Raw genomic sequence first — 23880 nt, forward strand, 5'->3', positions numbered from 1 at the left:
CTGTTCTGACGGAAATCAAAGATCACCTCCAATGCCTCATAAATTCTGTTGTGAAAATATCTGTGGACAAATTTACAGTATGCAAAGCAGTAAATATTATAAATTGCAGTACAAGTTATTGAAATACTCGTGGTCTCTTTACATCCGTTGCAATAGTTAACTTATATTCCAGATACAAATATGCACATTGTTATTTAGCTGCAAAGTGTCAGTTTATTTTGGCTGATGTCCTTCAATGGGCCTGATAACTCATGAAAGTCTGTCAGATAGCAAACATTTTGCAAAAAGGCATTATCGTTTGATGTATTGCCTGAAATTTGTAGTCCTAATTCTAACGCTAAGATTTTTACATGTGTCACGGAGCTTTTAATATTGTACATTCTTCCTGTTTGCTTTAATTGCCACAAATAAGTAGGCATTGCCATTATCCAGGAAAGAAATTAAAATACTGAGGGACATGGGGCTCAATTTTCCCCAGTTATCTGCACCCTTTTTTTGGCGTGCGCCACTTTTTTGGCGTAAATTAAAATATCCCAAGTTTCCCCAAAGTTTCTGCGCCAGCATAACTCAGTTAGTTACGATTTTTTTTAGGTTACTATTTTTTTTTTGCGTCATAGTGGTCGTAACCTGATGTCTGCGCCAGTTTTTCACATTTAAGCAAGTTTGGCCAACTTACATTTTTCCTCGGACGGCGTATGTGACCACTCCAAAAAACCTTCTGGGCACTTAAGAAAAACCAGCGCACATCAAAAAATCGGCGCAGAAAGACACCATTGTTTTTATGCAAAGTTTTGGAGGGAGTCAAGAAGACAAAGAATATGTATCAGGAAGCTTAATTTTTTCAAAGTCAAAAGGGAGAAAATGGAAGTCTAATGCAATTCTCTAATTTTTGATTTTTTTAAAAATACCACGCCACCACCGACCATCTCGTCATAGGGCTCGAGAGTCAGAGCATCGGCCGACAGAATCACGTTCTCACCCAGACACAGGAGCTCGGGGCTCAGCTTCAAAATGCCTGGAGGGAGGGGGGGAGGGGGGGGTGGTGGGCGGTGAAAGCCAAACTGAAGGGATGAGAACCCTTAGACATACAGCAGCTTCAAAAGGCTGGTGGACGCTGAGCCCGTGTCTGGGCGAGGGAGCGATTCTGCCGGCCGACCCTCGAGCCCAGTGAGGAGACGTTCGGTCAGTGGTGGGGTGGTACATTGAAAAAATTCAAAAATTAAATAATTGCGTTTGACCTCGTTGCCCCAAGTGTCTTCATTAAATGCCTAGCTTCCCATTCTAAGCAAGCCTATTGCACATGCGCAGACCAGAGTATGGTCCATACCAGGGCGTCGACCTTGGGGAGAGAGAGTGAGGAAAGAAGGTTTGAGTGCTTTGTCCGCTGTTTTGAGCTTCTTGCAAAGCTAGAATTTAATTATGGGGGCAATATTGACAATGCCATACCTCGTGCAAGCCTTCTGCATGATGGCGCTGCGAAGGAGAAGATTAATTAGACATCATCGTGTGAGGAAACTCAGAGCACGTAGGATGATGAGTAGGAGGCCTTACCCACGTCGGGTCTATCGAGACAGGTGTTCATACCTGCACCTGAGTGATGCAGACTATGTGAGAAGGCTGCGTTTCTACAAAGAAGTTGTAACGGAGATCTGTGAGTTAGTAAAAGCAGACCTGCACCCTAGCAGCATCAGGAGGACTGATTTGTCAGTTGAAGTAAAGGTTACAGCTGCACTTTTATTTTATGCATCTGGATCATTCCAGGCCACAACTGGGGATTTGTGCGCCATTTCTCAACAGGCAACACATATCTGCATTCGGCAGGTGACTGCTGCACTGTATGCCTGGAAGAATAATTACATAAAGTTCCCCATCACCGCCCAGGCAATGCGTGACAGGGCTGTGGACTTCTCCAGAATTGCTGGCTTCCCAAAGGTACAGGGGTGCATTGATTGTATCTACATTGCCTTGCGAGCACCTTTGGAGCATTCAGAGATGTACAGGAACAGAAAAGACTTCCACTCCATTAATGTGCAGCTCATGTGTGACAACATGCATCACATCATGTCATTTGATGCAAGATACCTTGGGAGCATACATGATGCGTTCATCCTACGCGAGAGCGCTATATCTGCCATGTTTCAGCAGCAGCCAGAAGGGTAGAGCTGGCTGCTGGGAGACAAAGGGAACGGCCTTGCCACCTGGCTCATGATGCCCCTACGCATAACCTGGACAGAAGCTGACTGGGAATACAACATGTCGCACATTGCGACGCACAGCATAATAGAGAGGAACATTGGCATTTTGAAACAACGTTTTCGATGCCTAGACCATTCCGGAGACTACTTGCAATACTCCCCTGAGATTGTTGGTCAGTTCACTGTTGTGTGCTGCATAACTTAGCCATCATGAGGCAGCAGCAGCTGGTAGTAGAAGACCAACCTGAGGTGAGAGTGGCTGGTGATGAGGAGGAGGAGGAGGAGGAAGCCATGCAACTACCTGAACCCAGAGCACGACGGCAGAGGAGGACGGGTCATCGTGCCCCTTTAACGATTGCTCAAACCTTGCCCCAGCAGCTCATCAGTGAACACTTTGCTGCCTGAAGGCTCAGCGGCAACTATTCCAAATGGACCATGTTTACTGTTTGGTCCTGTTCCGTAATGTTGTGTTGTGTTAATGGAACAAATAATGGAAATGATTCTTCTTTAGTTCAAAATGTTGTGTTAATAATGGAACAAATAATGAAAATTATTCTGTTATAATTTAAAATATATTTTATTCAAAAGTTTAACACTTGTTTGTACTTAACTTAACTATCAAACTTTAAAGTTTTCAGTTAAGATCACTTACAAACTTTTAAACTTGTAAATTTTCATAACTTAAAAAAAACTTATAATTTGAAAACAGTTACAACAATAACAACAATAATAATAACAACAACAACAGCAGCTTGGTCTTGGTGACTCCACCCCTGCCCCCAGGCAGTGGCGCAGCGTTTCTCGGGTTGGTACCAAGCTTATTCTTTCGAACATCTCGGGTAATGCGCACTTCTTGATGGGGGGCGTGGGCAGGCGGTAATGTGGAAGGCCTGGCTTGGGCCTCTTCAGAGGCTGGTCTGGGGATTGGAGTGGAAGTGGCAGTTGATTCTGTCAATGGCCGCGGGGTCTGGGCGTGTTCCCTTATTGCAGCAGCTAACTCTGACATTCCTTCCCTCGTGCCCTGACAGTGTCTCAACTACCTGCGACATTCCCTCCCTCATGTTCACCGACAGTGTATCAGCTACATGCGACATTCCCTCCCTCATGTTCACCGACAGTGTATCAGCTACATGCGACATTCCCTCCCTCATGTGCCCGACAGCGTTCTCATTTCTCGTGAGAGTGTTGTTACTTCTCCCGACAGTCCCGATACCTCATCACCCACCCCACTGATGGTGTCCAGGAGTGATCGGGTAAGGTCAATGCTCTCAGCACTCATTGTCATCATCTGAACCACTTCTGTTAGATCCTGCACCGCAGGAGAGTGCTGTTGAGCTCTCCTTCCCCTCCTCACCCTGGGTGTAGCTCGATGCATCTCACTGGGACCCGCAGCCTCGGACTGTGTGAAACCATGGAATGTCCCAACACTCATACCACTCAGGAAAGGGGCTGACACCTCAATGGGCAGCACCTCCTCCAGAATGAGTACAACAGTGGGGACTTCATCCTCCCCCTGCCCCTCCGCCTCACTCCCATGCTTTTGGAAGATGGGATTGGAAGATGTTCTCCTCTTCAGGCTCGTCCGCGTCTGAATCATCTTCTGCATCGGCTTCTGCCTCATCAGGGTTGACCTCAAGTTCTGCAAAATATAACAGAACAGACAAATGGTTAGCAGCAGAGGAGGGGGCAGGGTGGGTGGCATGACACAAGCAGCAGGCTCATTTGAAGGACCAAGATGAATGATAGCACATTGCATCAACCGAAGCGTAGCTGATGGAGACATCCCCATGAACCAAAGCATGGCTAGCCCACACAGTACGTGACTTTCAGCAAAACCAAAATGTGGAATTTGCAGGACTTACCCTCTCACTCGAGTGTGGGCCCAGCTTGTGCAGTGGTGGTTGCTTTTCTCCAGGCAGGACCCATCAAAGCAGCGAACTTGTCTTCCAAGTGTGTCAGTGGGTGCAGATTTGCCGGGCCTCCTCCTGTTCGAGTTTTCTCTCTTTTGTTGTGTGCCACCTTCCTCTGCAAAGATGAAAATATAACTTTTTAGAGAGGTGTCTTTTTGCTGGTTGGGACATACAGATGATCATATTTACAATTGCAATTCCAGTGAATACATGAAAATATTACTTACACTAACTACTTGACCAAGGTCCTGCCACTTCTTTTTGTACTGGCCTCCAGACCTCGTAGTGGTCAATATTGCACAGTAATTTTCTGAAAGTTGGTTCCAACATTTCTTTATTTCTTTGGGTGAAACTTTTATGTGACCTCTGCTTGTGTCCAGCTCGTGCCATCTACCCTCAATCACAGTAACTAGTGCATCCACTTCATCCTGTGAGAAATTCTTGGTCCTTGAGCCGCATTGCATATTGCAACTCCGATTGTTCCACTGAGAATGAAAGTTCTCACACACAACTGGCTCTTTAAAAATAGCTGAATGCAGACTGGGAGGTGTACTGGGCATGCGCGCCCATAAGTTATGTAAAAAACTTTTTTTTTGCGCAGACATTAGGCTCCAACCCCCGAAGCTAAAGGAAAGGCTGTGCGGTGCCAATTTCAAACATTAGAACGGGGAAACTTGCAATTTATTTTTTGTAGTAGTTGGGCCAAAATAAATGGACGTAACTCTTGAAATACACCAAAAAACGGCATTGGGGAAAATTGATCCCGTGGTTTGTTATTGAAATAAAGTGCTTGACCTCCATAAGTTAACCTCTATTTTCACTGGCAGTTCTGGAAGGAAATTGCTGCAAGGCACTAAGCTGCTAGAAAGTCTAAAGCCTCAATTTTAATCTAATGTGCCCATTGACTGCATTGGAGCCATAAATCGGACAGGTGTAAATCGGCTATTTGATCAGTTTTCACTCGGCATGTTTAGTTAAGATCAAAGCTCAAGACTCCTGTTGAATGCTGGAGAATTGATGTGCCTGTTCTCAGAGCTAAACAAATACTGCGCTGAAAACAAAAGCAAAATACCGCAGATGCTGGAAATCTGAAATAAAAACTGGAAATAGTTCAGGCAGCATCTGCGGAGAGAGAAACAGAGTTAACAGCCCCGATCTTTACTAGTATGGGTTTTCCGATTGGGGGTGGGGGTGAGGAGTTGTGGTCGGGTTCCCTCATGCTGTTGCGTTTTGATTGCATATTTTTTTCCCAGCAGGTTCCCGGCCTGGAAGCCAGCCTGATTGACAGCCTTGGCTCCCTGTTGGGTAGGGAACATGCTGGAGGAAGCCACGGCCCAGGAGTAGATAGGAAACCTGCTGCTGGGCTAGTGGGAAGTGGGGGTCTGAATCTTGGAGGAGGTCCGCTCCTGAAGGTGGGTGGGGGAAATATTGTTGTTCATGGAGGGGAAGGTCAGCGATCCTGGGGAGGGTAAGTCGGCGATCTGAGGGTTGTGGGGGCTGATCCTGGGGGATAGAAGTAGGTAAGCTTCGGGGGCCGAGGGGAAGCACTCTTGCTGCTCTTGGCCTACAAGTAGTGCTGGAAAAGCACTTATCTCTTCCACGCAGCAGGCCTCGCCTCCTTGCGGCTGCCAGGGTTCCCCAGGCCCAGGATGCCCAGCCAGCCAGGATTAAGCCTGGAAGACAGATAAAATCTGAGGCACGCAGCCTCATTAGAATTGAAATGATCAACCTGCCTCCTGGGAGCAGGTTGGTTGCTCGCTCCTGTTCTGCCTCCGTTAAAACCGGAAGCGTGTCGGTTGGAGACGTGAGTTGTGTTTGGGTTTGAGATTTTTTTTAATCATTTTCACATCCCCACCCAACCCAAACCCACCCATCTTTGTCAGTTCAAATTGCCCCCCAACATTGCATCTCCTGCGCTTGCACGGGAAGGTGGTGTAGGAAGGGGAGCAGGCGTTGGGGTTGATCCCTTTGGAATGCTGAAAGGGGAGGGGAGGGGAACATAAATTTGGTGGCAGCATCATGCTGGCGGTGACAGAAATTACAGAGGATGATCCTTTGAATGTGGTGGCTGGTAGGGTGGTAGATAGACCCAAGGAGAACTCTATCGTGATCATGGGAAGGAGGGAAAGGGGTGAAGTTGGAAGTGCAGGAAATGGGACAGACACGGTCAGCCACAGTGGAGGGGAGTCCTCGGTTGAGGAAAAGGAAAACCTTTCTGCTGTGTGCTAATAGCATGCAAACACAAAGACCTCAGTGCTTTCTTTTCAACTCCCTGCGTGCTCCCTGTCCCCGCCCACAGAGCTGCAATTCAACTGCAAAAGAAGATAAATAAACCAGCTATGTTAAGAATGGGTAAGAAAGGAAAAACTGCAGATTATTTTTCCCAGCAGAACTATGTTTTTAAGTTCAAAATGGAGACCCGTGCTTCCCCACAGGCAAGAGGAGGAGTAAAACTGGAGGGGGACTTCACCTAAAATTTTCTTGAGTAATCTTTAGCAGCTGTTTTCAGAGCAGAAATAAAAACACAAACCTGGGAATACTCAGCAGGTCAGGCAGCAGCTGTGGAGAGAGTTAACATTTCAGATTTTTGACCTTTTGTTAGAACTGGAAGAAGTTAGCTATATAACAGTTTAAGCAAATAAAGAGTCAGGGAAAGGATAGAGGGGAGGGAACAAAAGGGATGGTCTGTGATAGACACAAGCGATTAAATGACAAAAGGGATGATGGTACAAGGCAAAAGGGGTGATAATGAGACAAGTAAAGAAACAAAAGATGGGTCTAGACTAGAGGAGGTGTAAATGGCAGCAGCAGAACCATGACCAGCACCTGCTGTCCAAAAAAATGGGAGCATGGTTATGATCTGAAGTTATTGAAGTCATTAGAGAGAAAATTGCGGTCGGAGGCTTTCTTCATACGAACGCATCTGACCCCGAAAAATCTATGAAACTACCTGTTGCTCCCGGAGAAACGTAGGATTCCGGTCTGAGGCCTTCATTCGCTGCACAGCATACGGGGATCTGTCTTCCACGTATGGACGTCTATGTTGGAATCACGTGGGCCTGGACCACCAATCATTTGTACGAGTTCCCATTACTATCAATGAGAATAACGCCCTAAACACCAAAACACAGCACAATAAATGTAAAAAACACCTCACGTATTTAAAATTAATTGAAATTAAATGTAATTAAATGTTTTAGAAAAAAATATTTTTTGGAAAACATTTTTTAATGCGTTTTAATAGGGTTAAAAATAAACTTACCTTAACGGACAGGGTTTTTACGTTACATTAAATTACATTTAATCATACATTTTTATTTTTTTTAAACTCATGCTGGTAAAAGTAAGCTGAAGAGCTCGGAAGGTCAGGGATGCGGAGGTCCTGCTGAAATTAATGATAAGACCTCATTATCGATGTTTTGATCCATTTCTCACCAGGCCAAATTGACTGCCTTGTTGGCTGGCGGGAGGGAAAACCAGCAGCAGGAGGCAGAGGACGGTCGGCTGCAATCGGGAGGAGGGAAGGTTGGCGATCGTGGCAGGGGTGAAAGAGAGGCAATCAGGGTGGGAGGGGAGGTCATTGGTCACGGCAGGGATGAGAGAGAGACAGCAATTGGCAGGGGGGAGGCCGAGATCCTTGAGAGGCCGGGGGAGCACTTCCCGCTTCCCTTTGACAGCCAGGTTTCCCGATCCCTGGGAAACCCTTGCAGCAGCAGTAAATTTTAAATCTGTTCCCAATTGCACTACAGGAGCCTGATTTAAATATGTTAATTAAGTGTTCCGTTTCTCCATGACGGGATACTCGGATGCCCCCATGTCCGCCGTCGTAAAAAAGGCAACATGTTGGGGGCGTGTTCCCTAAATCCTCATGCACGGCTCCTAAAATAGACCCAGGATACTCACTCAGGGCCTGTACACCCAATGGGCTGGGTTTAGGCCTTCTTTAAGCATCTCCCTTCATCTGTTGTCACCTAAGACAAGTTTTCAGCCTTTTTGCTTCCGAGGCCCATCTTGCATGTTATAAAAGTTCCACGGAACTCCTGTAACATAATACAAGTATTTTTTCAGTATAAAAATTATTTATTCGTTATTAATAGCTCTATTGTACCTTGTATAAAGATACATTTATTAAGTCCTAAATTTACATAAGCAAAATGCTGGAAATCTGAAATAAAAACAAAAAAACATTCCGGTCTGAAAAACGGTCATCGACCTGAAATGTTAACTCTGTTTCTCTCTCCACAGATGCTACCTGACCTGCTGAGTATTTCCAGCATTTTCTGTTTTTATCCTAAATTTACATTAAGTGCTCATTTGCTGCCCAAGATCTGTGCCACCCCATATATCATTTGCTTAACAGGAAATGAACTAGGAGCAACAAGCACAGTGCTCACTACAGGCTCGTTTTGTGTACATTCAGTCAGACTGAACTACAATTGCAGGTCATGTCCTCCATTTCAGAAACAGAATTTCCCTCTTAGTTCGATATCAAATCCCAACACGGCAGTAAAAGCCAGCGACTTGAATTAGCAGCACCAGTTATGGTGAAGGCGAATGACACATGAGAGAAATGGAGAAATAAACAGGGCCCTGAGCGACTGTACCCACAAGATCTCATCACCCTAAATTATTTAGTGTCAAAGGCCCTTTCCTCTTTCCCAACCCTTTCACAAATAGCCGGCAGTATCTCAAAGGACACGAGCGCCTATCCGTCCGTCACAGAAGCACATGGCCATGAATATAAAGCTCTGAGTCTGAGATACAAGGAAAATCAAGATAACACCTTCAGCTATTTTATTAACTCAGACTGAAGATGTTGAAGGAGACAGTCCAACCATATCCCAATTATTACGGCCTTACCACAGGCCCAAAGACTGGAAAGTCAACTTCATTCCTTCCCGCCTCTCCCCCTCCCCCATGGCGCGCACATTCTCGCCATTGATGGCACTCTAATCAAACACGCGAGCAGCTTTCAACTGAGACAGGGCGGCTCCGCACGAGTGGAAAGAAAAGAGTTGAAAGGAAAGCTCACACTACCTCGGCCCACGTAACACCGGACTAAGTCACAGATTTCTCCACCCCCAACTCGGGTTTTAGTCCCCCGGAAGAGAAGTTATAACTTCCACTATTTTATTTAATAATTAAAAGCAACGAGTGGAACATGGAGGCGAATAGGGCTGGAGCAAAAAAAAACTTACCGAGATAAATGTTGCTGTAAAAGTTAGTGATATGCAAAGGGATTTCTATAAGCATTTAAATTCAACAGGAAGAACCTGAATTGACTGCGCATGCATAGTTTTTGTATAGCTGAGACTATTACCATAATTTTAATATACGGGCAAGACTACTAATGTTTATGCTATTAATGGGACAAACCAACTGGCGAACCCACTGAAATCTTCTCGTGGACCCTCGGTTGAGAACCCCTGACCTAAGAGACTCAACTGTTGCACCTTGTGGTAGGACAGCCAGGTACTGCTGTGGTTCCTGTTGCTCCTCTTCTCCCTCTTCTTGAAAGCATATCAAAGTAGCTGTGTGCATATTGAGGATGTGGAAGCAGAATACATTTTGAAAAAAAGCGATTTCCAAGGCAACCATTCCTGATAAAATGTAATAGCTAACAGATACCTGTGATCTGAGTGCTTGCAGGTCAGTGCCCCTTAAAATACTGCTTCCAATCGCGCCACACAAGTGCCAGCCAATGACCATTTACAATAAGAAAGAGTCTAACCACCTCCCCTTGTCATTCAATGGCATTATCATCGTCAAATCCCCCACCACCAATAGCCTGGGGGTCACCATTGACCAGAAACTTCACAGATCAGAGGCTAGGTATTCTGTGGTGAGTGACTCACCTCCTGACTTCCCAAAGCCTTTCCACCATCTACAAGGCACAAGTCAGGAGTGTGATGAAATACTCTCCACTTACCTGGATGAGTGCAGCTTCAACAACACACAAGAAGCTCGACACCAGGACAAAGCAGCCCGCTTGATTGGCACCCCATCCACCACCTTGAATGTTCACTCCCTCCATCACCTGTGCACAATGGCTGCAGTGTGTACCATCTACAAGATGCACTGCAGCAACTCGCCAAGGCTTCCCCGACAGCACCTCCCAAACCCACAACCTCTACCACCTAGAAGGACAAGGGCAACAAACACATGGGAACAACACCACCTACAGTCACACTGAGTTGGAAATATATCGTGGGTCAAAATCCTGGAACTTCCTCCCAAAATCACTGTGGGAGAACCTTCATCATATGGACTGCAGTGATTCAGGAAGGCGGCTCACCACCGCCTTCTCAAGGATGACTGGGGATGGGCTATAAACACTAGCCTTGCCTGTGAAAAAATATATATTAAAAAAATTACCCTTTAGAAATCAATCCAACTTTTGTTCAGCTCTGGATGAGACTAAAATACATCAGAGTCCGAATTATATCATAAGACCACAATTTGCATGTATTCATGAGGCCTAAAAAAACTACCATTAATATGGTGATGGGATTCAAATGGGGCGATAAGTTATGTGATTTTAACTCAGTTACTGGCCCGTTCCCACTGAGCAGATGGAATTAAAATCACCCCTATGTTATTTATTTTAAAACACCAGTAATTCAACCTGTCCCAACAACAATCTCGTTGAGTTAAATGATCCGTCGTTCTATCACAAGTTATCTAGAAAATGGGGTCAGATTTTGAGTAGTGAAAAGGGAGACATGCAGATTTCTAAACTGGGTAAATTGAAAATTAACCTAACTGAAAAGTAGGAACTAATGTACCACTTTTCCTTATTTTTTTTAAAGAAATACTATGACCAGTATCAAATGTTCAATTATTTGTAGCAGAATTACTGTAGAGTACCCCTGTACTAGTAAAGTTGTTAATGAATATGATTCAGGTCTGGTAGCTCATTTTTGTTCAGGCTAGTACCAAAAGTAAAGTAGCATAAGCAAACAGAGTTAAGATATTGCCAAATAAAGCAATGTTGTTTTGTTTAAGTGCAAGCTAGTTGCAACAGCAATGATATTACATCGAGTTGCTTTGCCATCAATGGCAAAGCAAGCATTTTGAAATTCAACAAGGTGACCTCACTTATATATCTTTCAGATATTTTTGTTATTGTGAATTACAGAATAAATGTCATTTATTAGCATCTGTATTGAGGAATAGAGCTTTTGTAATGACCATTCTTGTCATTTGTGGTTTATCTGACCGCAGTCATTTCATGCATGAATAGCAATTTCAGATTTCAAAAAGGTTCAATAATTTCACCATAGCCTTACGCTGAACGTAAAATAAAAATAAGGTTACAGCACCACCAAGGGGCAAGTGGAGAATTTAGTAGTGATATGTCCGTCCAAAATATATACGTTAAAAAGCAACTACATTACTTCATACTTCAAAATTAAATTTCTGATTTAACCTTGCGAAAATGCATTTTCAACAAGTTATACTTTTAGTATTGAAGTAAACATGTCTAATTATCAGCTACAAAGAGTTGACAAAAGGTGCAACAACAACAACTTGCATTTATGCAGCACCTTTACCGTCCCAAGGTGCTTCACAGAAGTGTAATCAAACAAAATTTGACACCAAGCCACTTAAGGATATATTAGGACAGGTTGATCAAAGAGGTCGGTTTTAAGGAGCGTCTTAAAGGAGGAGCGAGAGACGGAGAGGTCTAGGGAGGGAATTACAGAGCTTTGCGCATTACAATAACATTTAATTTTAAATCCTAAACATTAAATCTGATAAGATCAAGGATAATATGTGACAAATAACCTCATTGTTGACTCTTTCACTGAATCAGAGTTGTTCCTTAATGTTTTCATTTGTATGAGTAAGTGCAGAAGAGTTTATGTATGTTTGGATTGTAAATTAAATATAAGCTGACCATTCAATTGTAGGACCCAGGGACCTTTGCATTACTTTTTTTTATTCATTCTCGCGATGTGGGCATCACTGGCAAGGCTGCCATTTATTATGCATCCTTAGTTGCCTTCTTAAACCACGGCAGTCCATGTGGTGAAGGTACTCTCTCAATGCTGTTAGGTAGGGAGTTCCAGGTTTTTGAAGGAATAGTGATACGTGTCCAACTGAAGGTACTGTGTGACTTGGAGGTGATCGTGTTCCCATGTGCCAGCTGTCCTTGTCCTATGTGGTGGGAGTCGCAGGTTTGGGAGGTACTGTAGAAGATACCTCGGTGAGTTGCTTTACTGCATCCAATAGATAGTACACGCTGCAGCCACTGTACGCTGGTGGTGCTCCCATCCAGCCACATGGAATGTATTCCATCATCTTGTGCCCTGTAGGTGTTGGAGAAGTTTTGATGAGTCAAGAGGTGAACCACTCACCATAGACTGCTGAGCCTGCTATAGTAGTCAGGTCATTTATATTGCCTTAATAGTTTACAAATAAATATATTTTACATGTACTTTTCTGACTGCTGACTGATGGTAAGTATTGGCTGATTAATAGAATAAATTCTCTTTTCTATGTGCTTGTTGTGAATTATTTGCCTTTTTATTTGATTGTCATGTTTTCAGATAAGAACTATTTTAAAGGAAAACCTCTGTCCTTTGAGATAGGGAATTGTGGTAAATTCATAACTTCCCATTCATTTATTTTTTTATGCAAATTGAAGGCCATGTTTTTCTTCCCTTTGCATAAACTGGTGCAGAATTGTGTTGCTCTAAACACTTGTGAAACAACTCCAATAATGAATTTTGTTTGAAAAGGTAATGAGCTTTCTCACATCAAGCCACTGGAGAGATTGTGCAATTAGAAATTGAATAAACTCATCTTGCTATAACTCAACCCAGGACAAAGACTGTAGAATTTTATATTCATTCTTTTATATCTCATAAGTTCTTTAGGAGGAGAGTCTCCAGACCTTGCTTACATGATTTCTTTTTTAAGTATCAGTTTAAAAGAATCTTTACATGTCCCTATCTTTTTTACAGCCAGTCAATCAGGGCCATCACTACCAGAATGAAATGCTTTTGACTCTGTCTCAGAAAAAAATGAATCCACTTCTACTTTCAAATCCACGGTAAGCACAGATAATGACTGTACATTTCAGGTTTTCATTAGTATTATCAAAGCTTCATCTTAATGTGTTGCTGCATTCATGCTGATGTGTCAATTAGTCTTACACAGCTACGAAAATTAAGTTCTGCACTCTGTTCTTCGTATTCTCCTCCCACCTCAGGATTAGACCAGTTTGTCCATGAGGAAAACCACAATTGTCAGGTCGATATTTCTGATGTTATGATATTGGAATATCAACCATGTAACGTATTTTTTTTACCAGGAGTTGTTATAAACTCCTTCCTTAGAATTACTTTCCCTTTTGTTAACCATATGTTAATATGGATTTCTGTATCTATCCTCAATCCTTTGAGAAATTTTAGCACTGTGTTGGGTTTATAGCTTCATTAATGGGCCCAAATTTGGCCAGGAGTTGCTCCGTTCTTTTTGGACCAACTTGAATTTTTTGGAGTATCTTAAAAATCACAATTTTGCACATTTAATTTGCTCCAGTGTAAGTGAGTTAGTTAGGATATTTTTTAGTTTCGTTTTTTTTTTCAAAAGGGGACGTTACCAGCCACCTACACCTGTTTTGGCCATTTAAGCTGGTTTGGACAGCTTATTGTTACTCCAAACTAACTTAGGCCCGCGTATGTGGCCACTTGTGTCTGCACAGAAAAACCTTGCGGAGAGTTAAGAACTCAGCGCAGGTAAGTACATTTAAAGCACCAAGCACTAAACAAAGCAGTACATTTTTTAAACATAGCACAAAAATAAGCATTCAATTACAAATAAAAAATACAAGGAAGCTGAGAGGACCTGCACCTAAAGCACCAAGACCAAAGTAATAAGCAATCGATCAATAACAAATAAAAAGGTCGGCGAATCGGTTCTTTCTCACTGTGTAGATCTGCTCCCGGTGATATACCCTCAACCTCCTTTTGACTGCAACTCAACTTGCATGCATGTGCAGTTGAAACTCAGAGAAAGCTCAGAATCTCTTTAGTGAACTTAAACTGAGCTCTCATGAGATCTCGTGCAACCCAGAAAGCAAAATGAAAAATGGACTGCATAATCAATCAATAAATAAATAAACAAGTAAAAGATAGAGCCGTCGATGAGGGAGCCTATTCGGCCAGGGATAGGGGCGGCGCACTTCAACCCCTTCCACACAGCCTGCAGAGCACGCGCAAAGATTCTGGGGGCGAGGAGCTATTGCACATACGCGCACACTCTAGCGTGAATGTGCAGAGGTCCCGGCACTGTTTTCAGCGCCGGGACCTGGCTCCACCCCCGAATTCAGTGGCCACGCTACACCATCATCGAGGAGAGGCTGGGGAGCAGCCAAACTCGGCCTGAAGAGTTTTGGTGCCCTAATCGGTGTAGAAAAGTGGCACACCTCTGGTGAGTGCGCCAGAAATCTCTACTGGCCAAATTTGGGCCCATAGTACTTCTAACTTTCGGATTGGAATCAACTTTCACATTTATTGATTTTTCTTCCCATAATCTGTCTGCTTGATATCTTTAACCAGATCACACATTTACAAAAAAGTAGTCTGGTCTTTCGTGTGTCATCTACCCACTGCAATTTTAATGAAGCTGAAATCTAAGTGGAGCTCTCTAGTGTTGGGACACTATCATAGAGGAAAGCCACACCAGACAAATACTTCATTAAATAGCCCCAAAATGCAGAAAATGAATTGTTATTTTAGTCAGATCAACACTATAATATGGGCACAGCATCAATTAAGGCAGGCTTCATGGTACCAGAATCTGCCAAGATGAGATAGTCATTAGGTAGCCCACTCCCATATATCTTCCACTACCTCAACTATTGCCAGTTCCAAGAGTGCCACCGACTTAGCATCATCTGTGAATACAACAAAAAAAGCTTGGGGTGTGCATCCTGAAGCTGCTCATTTTTCTATATCATACTCCATCAGTGCTCTTGCAGGTGACTGCAAGCTACCAATGAACTCCAAATGCCATATTATAAATGAAGAATGACTGTATATCTAGCATGCATGAGAAGATGGTCTTTACAGCCCAGGTTGGTAACACTCACAATATCTGTATGCTTGGAAGAAACAGGCTCAGTCCTTTTGTAAATGTTTGCTTAAGATTTAATACTCTTCTCTCTAAACTACCATTAGGAATCTGTGTAACAGTTAAGCTGCATATTCAGCACATACAAACAGAAAGTGTTTGTGTAATATATCAGGCAAGGTATAATATGTTGAGAAATGTGATCTCTGTTGCTGGAATCATCCTGCATTCACGAACCTCATTACATGTTTGTAGTGATGCTTGTATAACGTTTATGGTAATTATGCAGGTCCATGTTTTCCACCTACTGTTAGATCCAGCTGTAATGAATTAGGGCACAATGGCTAAAATTCCAATTAAGATAAATATTGCAGCATGGAATTTGACTAAAATTACCTGTATGTTCTGCATTTTGGGGCTATTTAATGATTGCAGTATAAAATTGCATTTGATGTAAGTTTTAGTACTTCACTCATTTACACAATTTTTTGTTATCGTGATGAATACAGAAATGCTGTGTGTCAGACAACTATAGGGAATCATCAACATTTAAAGTGCCATCCACAATGCATCTTAGGCAATCCAAGCAAGTTAGGAAATACTATAATCACACATGATTTAATTGGAGGATAACAAATTTCAATTTAAATGTCATTCTCCAGACCATGTTTACATAAATTGAGACAAGACAAACCACCTTCCACATTCTGCATGTGTATGTTATAGAAATCATGACCGAACAAATCAGAGAGCACCTCGTGTTCCAAAATACTTCACAAACTGAAAGTGCAGGACATTGCAGCATTTGGGGGTTTTAGAATTCTGAAATAGAACCTGCTTTCATGCATCGAAGAAGTGATAACAGTGAATTGATTTTTTTTTAAACTATTTATTTAACAAGTCTTTAATAAAAATAGAAATTACATATCATTTTTAGATTGTTTCAAAAAAGGTAAGAGTTATCTTTACTAATTCTGATTCATATAGTGCACTAACTTTTATCAAAGTATAAGTTTGTCAGTAACATTCACTGGAAGAAGCCCATCAACCACAATCTTCCTTATTCCAAATTGAAGTATTCATTTCTTTCTCGGACACAGTGATGGATTCTTTAAGAATAGATTCAGCCTAGATTTTGAATGAAAATTACTCATTCATGTCGGCATTAACGTTGCATTTTTAAAAATATTTTTCTCAGATGTTGCTCATCACAAAGACTACTGCCTAAAAAATTAAGCACTATCTCTGTTTTCAAAACTAGCAGAAAAATGGATACAAATAGAAAAAAACATTTTATAGATTTATAGTTCATGTTATCCTGGAGTTATATAAATTGCTATTTGCATCTATATTCTGTTGGCCAACAGTTAAATATAGGGCTTGATGTATGTTTATGGAAATATTGAAATGCCATATTTGAAAATGAAATTATTAAACATATGAGGGCTCAATAGATGAAGACTCCTTCTCCCTGATCATATATTTATTTTCTTTTTTTTGTACTTATCAAGATGAGTGGTGGTAGTGCTGTGTAATGGAATTCTTTCCATTTCAGCCATGCAGTGCCAGCATCAAACACTTTCAGTTCAGTTCCAACAGCTGGATGCAGAGTAAAGCTCCCTCTACACTGTACCAATAACATGACTCAGCCCCAACCTCAGAAGAGTACCCTCTACTTTTTTCTTTTCCCACAACAATGATCTCTCTAAGTGAGATTACCAATTAGAGCTGAATATGAGGATAGTTCTGTGCTGTAAGCCTACACATTTCCCATAGGGATCACATGGAGAATGTGAGCCAGTATGCCACACCTCTTGTACTTTCTTGTAAGGCTTTCATTAAGACTACCTTTAATTCATCTCAGAACATTCAGCCTTTTCTTGTATTTCTCCGGATCCTTGATTATTAATATTCATTTATTTTTGTTACACCAGTTGAAGCATTTTAACACCCAATTTCAATGTCCTTTTGCTTTTAAACATCATAGTACAGTAGTAACATTTGCAGTATTTATTTCAGCAAAATAATCTTTGAGTCACGACCCTTTTGTTTGTGTGTAATGAAGCTAGCTTTGGCACGACTGTGCAATGTGTCACACTCATTAACAAAGAACAAGTGGTGCTTTTCAAGTTGCTGAGCTGTTTCATTTACAAGATTTGATTGAATTTTGGTTGGAGGGTTTTACCTATCACCATTTATAGAGCTCAGCAGTTCATATGTGGTTATCACGTATTGCCAACAAGATCAACTGCGCACACATGCACTTGATGATAAACCCTTGCCATCTCCCCCTAGTATTATTTTGACAAATCACTTAGTCAATATGCTTAACTAAATCTGGAAATAATATAGACATCAAGCTATACAGTCTCAAATTTTAACTTTAGATATATTCCGAATATGGTCAAAAGATTAATATGAGATGAGATTTTAATTCAACAGCAAGTGTTTCTTCCGAGCAATAAGTGCAGGCTGTAATTCTTTCCAGTGTTATGAACGTGCCGGTCTATCTTTTAGTCTCTGTTCCATTGTAGTTTTAACACTCATTCTTCTTTATAGATGGTGACTGATCTGTTTTGTATTTACAGCATTTTCTGTGGTTGGTGGGGTTTTTTTCAGATTTTTTTTCCCCCGATGCCTCTCTTAGGATGCTCCAAGGCCGGCTGTTCAGCTCGGGATTTTCAGTTGCTCAGCTGGCCTATCGCCCTAAAAGAGGTGTGCAAAGCTTCCCTTAGTGCTCTGCTCCAAACTCAGGGCCCAGCTGATGAATTTTGCGGCGGCAGTCGCAAACCATTTGCCAGTGCAAAATTTACCGCTCTGTCTGGATTCATGCCGCAACAGAGGCACGGCTGAACTTTCACCCCATAGAATCTTGATGGACTATCTGATAACATAGATTTCTCCTCTGACAAAATTTCATGGGAGGGGTGGGAGGGGGGAGGGGTGGGAGTGGTGGGGGGGAATGGGGGAATAGGCATCATGGAAAATATGCTCACCACTCTTAAAGTTTTTGAAAGTCACTGCAGCAATAAATGTTTTCCAAATAACATCATGTTCTAATTGCCCCTTTGGATCTATCTAATCTCGCAGTTCTCTGAGATTGTGACCTTCCAGCCTCTATACTATAATTATCTTTTTTTATTATTCGTTCCTAGGATGTGGGCGTCACTGGCAAAGTCAGCATTTATTGTCCATCCCTAATTGCCCCTGAGAAGGTGGTGGTGAGCCGCCTTCTTGAACTGCTGTAGTCTTTGTGGTGAAGGTTCTCCCACAGTGCTGTTAGGAAGGCAGTTCCAGGATTTTGACTCAGTGGGGATGAAGGAACGGCGATATATTTCCAAGTCAGGAAGGTTTGTAACTTTGAGGGGAACTTGCAGGTGATGGTGTTTCCATGCGCCTGCTGCCCTTGTACTTGGTAGTAGAGGTTGTGTGTTTGGGAGGTACTGCTGAAGAAGCCTTGGCATGTTGCTGCAGTGCATTTTATAGATGGTACACACTGCAGCCATGGTGCACCGGTGCTGGAGGGAGTGAATATTTAAGGTAGTGGATGGGCTGCCAGTCAAGCGGGCTGCTTTGTCCTGAATGGTGTCGAGCATCTTGAGTGTTGTTGGAGTTGCACTCATCCAGGCAAATGGAGAGTATTCCATCACACTCCTGACTTGTACCTTGTAGATGACAGAAAGGCATAGGGGAGTCAGGAGGTGAGATGTGCGCCGCAGAATACTCAGCCTCTGACCTGCTCTTGTTGCCACATTATTTATGTGGCTGGTTCAGTTAAGTTTCTAGTCAATGGTGACCCTCAGGATGTTGATGGTGGAGGATTTGGCAATGGTAATACCATTGAATGCCTATATCAGATACCGTGAGCTCAATACTGCAGAAAGCCTGGAAGAATATAGAAAGTGTAGGGGTGAAATTAAGAAAGCAAAAAGAGGACGAAAAAATACTGGCAAGTAGAATCAAAGAAAACCCAAAGATGTTTTACAATTACATAAAGAGCAAGAGGCTAACTAAGAAAAGAGTAGGGCCTATTAGGGAGCAAAATCATTGTTTGGTCTAGCCCATGTGATCCCAGGCTGCACATATGCTCCTAGAATATGTGGGCCCCTATGCTGAAATGCACAGCTGGGCCTCGGAGCACAAGTCTACGTTCCTCCGGGACAACCAGGTACTTTTGTAAAAACAAATTCGGTCAGAGGCATCCGCCCGCAGGAAGTCTCCGACCGCAATTTCTGGGCCAACGTCATGGCCATATTTAAACATATTTATTGAATTCAATTCTTTGCTGCAGTTGCTTACTGGTACATCAGCTGTACTTTTAGGTTAGTGATTAGAGTCAGTAGTAAAAGACTATTCCATTATTAATGTCAGCAGTTAATATTATCTTTTCTAACACCATAAGCAAATATCTGAGTTACAGTGATATTACCCTCTAATGTCACTTCCTCAAGACTTTGAAAATCCAATTAATCAATGTACAATAATTGAAATTTCTTAATTTAAGCCAATCACATATAATAGCCATGAAATCAAAAATGAATCACACAAATGTAACTGTGGATAGGAACCAATTATTTTTTAAACAGTGATGTTCGCTTTTTCAATTACCTTTATCGACTGAACCTAAAGCTGCTTCCCATTTCTTTTAATCCCATCATCTACTATTGTTTCATGCTCACTCAGCGCTTGTGTTAAACAACACTTCAAGGGAGATGAAAACTCAGAAGTTACCCTTCTGTCCCTACTGACCTTTTTCTCAAATTACCCCGTGATTTTGGCCCTCTTTATTCCTTAGTCTCCATAGCCAATCTGTCAGTGGGGTCATTTTACCCCATGCCATTTTTCCCTGACAAACAATGCTTCAGCTTTAAGGCAAGGCAACATCTTTTTATTAGCTACTGACACTCGATCATCCGCTGCTCAATCCCTGTGGTTCTCCCAACCATAACGTGCTAAGCGCGGGGAGAGTGACAAAAAAATTGAAATAAGCTGATCTTGCATTATCATGTAAGGTCAACTATGTGGGGCTCCCTATGTCTAAAAAATATTTGTTTTGCTTTTTGTTGGGTAGTGTTCACAAATCTTTCATCGCTGTTTACTGATGGTAAAAAACTGCTGGTCAGAAAATCAACTCTGGTGTCTCTTGTTCAATACTGGCCCATGTTAGCACTGGGATTCAAAATTATTTTTTTTTTTGTTATCTTTGACCTTTGAAGCATTTTGATGAATTGAAAGACATGAAATTTGTGCCATAATTAAAACCGAAAATGCTGGATATACTCACCAGGTCATGCCGCATCTGTGGAGAGAGAAACAGAGTTACCGTTTCAGTTCTGACAAAAGGTCATCAACCTGAAACATTAACTCTGTTTCTCTCTCCACAGATGCTGCCTGACCTCCTGAGTATTTCCAGCATTTTCTGTTATTTCAGATTTCCAGCATCCACAGTATTTTGCTTTTGTATTAAATTTGTGCCCTTTTGTTATGGTCTCGCTGACTATTGAAAACAATTTGAAAGAAAGACTTGCATTTATATAGCGCCTTTCAAAGCCACCAGACGTCCCAAAGCACTTTACAGCCCAATGAAGTAATTTTGGAGTGTAATCACTGTTGTAATGTAGGAAACGTGGCAGCCAATTTATGCACAGCAAGCTTCCAGAAACAGCAATGTGATAATGACCAGATAATTTGTTTTAATAATGTTGATTGAGGGATAAATATTGACTCATCTTCATAGGATCTTTTACATCCACCTGAGAGAGCAGACAGGATAATGTCTCATCCGAAAGACAGCACCTCCGACAGTGCAGCACTCCCTTGGTACTGCACTGGAGTGTCAGCCGAGATTTTTGTGCTCAAGTCTCTGCTGTGTGACTTGAACCCACAACCTCTTGACTCAGAGGCAAGGATGCTACTAACTGAGCCACAGCTGACACTTATGTGTGGTTATGGTTATGGTTAACGAACAGATTTTCAGCAGAGGTTCTCCGGCATGACATAAAACCTGGTATTTCATGGTGCCACTTATAGTTCCACCACATAACCCAGTATGTTGTCGTTTTATCATGCTGTACAAATAAGGAACTCTTCAGCTGGAGATGAATGATTCGTGTACTCCATTTTTAGAAATGCATACAAATTATTTAGGTCTGGATTTGTGTTGTAAGATCAACTGATACAAACTTGAGCAATGTTGTGCACTATTAATAAATTTTCAAGGCAATTACAACACAGAAGTGTAATGTGTACCCTTACAAGTCCATCAGTGAGATTATAAAGCATATTAATCAGAACATGTGTGATGATGATGATCTTTATTAAGTACTGTCTCTGAAATATTGTTCAATCCCTGTTTTGTCCATGTCTTATTTGGGACTACACTATGTTGGTAATTAGTTATTCACAAAGTGCTGACTTTGACAAGTGATAAATCGCAGCTGACCCCAATCCACTCTGGCAGTGATGGAGCTGTAGAAACCAGTTTTACCTGCAATAATTACATGAATTCACTGCACTGGCTGGATTTTCACACTCTTAATTTTTCTTGTCCCAGTGCATAAACAATTGTCCTTCATTCCAAGTGAAGGTTATTTTTGTTGGAGACATTTTTAATGAGAAAAGAGCAAGCCCTGCATTAACAGCTGCTAAAAATGAAAATCACTGCTTAGCATGCTCGAGCCAGAATGTTCAAAGCACAACATTCAGCCATGGTTTCTACAACTAAATATTAATGTTACAAATGAAAGGAACTTGAATGAATTACTTTGCAATAGCTGATGCTATAAACCTCGAATGTAGTTAAAAAAAACTAATTTTCTCCCTCTATTTGTTTTTACAGAATATGGTTTTTTTTAAAAAAAAGGAAATCTGCAACTGCAATTTTCCTTTCTGCACCAATCAAACATAATCTTTGAAAGATAAATTTGCAATCATTTGCAGTTATATCTTATCCAGATTAAAGAATAGTTTCTTCCAAGATTTAAGGGATAAAATTGGTACTGACCAGAATAGATTTTATAAAAATCCAGTTCTTTTGATGACAATATGGCAATCAAAGAAAAGCAGAGCTCAACTGGGAGAACTTTCTGTGAGTTACAGTAAAACCTACCAATCTACTTGTAAATATTTTTAAAGGAATGCTTGAAGTAGTATAACAGTAGTATGGGCTTGGTTTACTGGGTGGTTTAATGCTGTTCCTTAAAGTACAGTGGAGCAGTTTAGTTACTCTTCAACTTCGCTATATTATTTTGTTTTATTCAGGATTCAAACAAACTTGGGCATCTTACCAGGGGTCCCCCTTGGTCTGGACGAGGAATTGGAGGTAGACATGAGGCCAGGCAGATCAGCACCAACTGCTGCAGGAGAGGGGCACAGGAGGACAAGGTGGCATCCTGCCCCCCCCCCATCGCACGGTTACAGGCCATCTCTCCTCCTCTGGGGCAACTCCACCAGGACCTCCAGTGCCGCATCCCAGACTCTGTGTGCCCTTTCCCTCAGTCCCTGAGCCATTCTGCAATGTGCCGCTGTGTGTTAGCCTGCTTACTCCACCCCTTTAGTGAAAATGGGTGCGAGGAGCCCACATATACTGCTCCACGAAAATTGCGTCTAATCAGCAATTAAAAAGCAGGACATCAAGGATCATAATTGCTGGATTATTGCCCGAGCCACGTGCAAATTTGGGTACTAAACCTGTAGGTGTCTGATTAGCACCTCCAGGCAAGTTCAAATTATGGTAATCAGCAATTAGGACCAAAATTGTGTTCTTAATCCAGACTTTCGAACAGGTGTGTCTTATGAGCACAGCACCTATTCAGTGCCTGTTTTCACCCTTTGGCCAAAATAAACTGCTCGATCTGTGCTGAATTCCTAAAAGCTGCTCTAGGTATGGCGGGGTGGGGGTAATGTCAATGGTCTCAAAAAAGCAGTGTCACCAACTTAGCTTGGAGCTGCCCTTCTGAATCTGGTGAATAAGAAATTGTTTAACAACAATAACAACTTGTATTTATATAGCGTCTTTAACATAGTGAAACATCCCAAGGCGCTGCACAGGAGTATTATGAGATAAAAAAATTTGACACCGAGCCATATAAGTAGAAATTAGCGCAGGTGACCAAAAGCTTGGTCAAAGAGGTATGTTTTAAAGAGCGTCTTGAAGGGGGAATGAGAAGTAGAGAGGCGGAAAGATTTAGGCAGAGGTTCCAGAGCTTGGGGCCTAGGCAACAGAAGGGACAGACACCAATGGTTGAGCGATTAATAATCAGGGATGCTCAAGAGGACAGAATTAGAGGAGCGCAGACATCTCGGGAGGTTGTGGCTTGTACAGAATAGGCATGTACAGAATACTAATTTGGCTTCTATCCACAAGAAGCTAGCCAAAATCAACTGAAAAGTCTCGCTGATATCAATGGCACTTATGGTGCTTATTTAGATTATTACAGTTGATATATTTAATGCTCTGGAGACCTGAAAAGTAATCAGAAAGCTAAATTCTGTTCTCATGAGGAATGTGTACTTTCCGTACTTACAATACATGAGGTTGTAGCTTTATTGAAGATTTTAGAGTATTATAAAATTCACAAGAACACCTCACGAAATAGCTGGAAACAGAGTATATGGCCAAATTTTGTATTGTATCTGGACATATATTCTAGCTCCAAGATCCATGTAAAAGACTTGCTGAGCCCATCTCTCTC

At 42.0% G+C, this 23880-nt stretch overlaps 1 protein-coding gene across 3 annotated transcripts in view; it reads left to right on the plus strand.

Moving 5' to 3' along the window:
- cfap20dc (CFAP20 domain containing) overlaps positions 1 to 23880 on the plus strand; it is a 635198-nt gene that overhangs the window by 546038 nt on the left and 65280 nt on the right. For 2 of the 3 annotated variants that reach the window (XM_070895235.1, XM_070895233.1), the window contains exon 15: positions 13075 to 13163. In XM_070895235.1, the coding sequence (XP_070751336.1) occupies positions 13075 to 13163 (89 nt within the window). Of the gene's footprint in view, positions 1 to 13074; positions 13164 to 22447; positions 22509 to 23880 lie in introns of all 3 variants that reach the window. The other variant, XM_070895234.1, reaches the window with a different exon arrangement.

Source organism: Pristiophorus japonicus, chromosome 12, assembly GCF_044704955.1.
Source record: "Pristiophorus japonicus isolate sPriJap1 chromosome 12, sPriJap1.hap1, whole genome shotgun sequence".
Classification (NCBI taxonomy): domain Eukaryota; kingdom Metazoa; phylum Chordata; class Chondrichthyes; family Pristiophoridae; genus Pristiophorus; species Pristiophorus japonicus.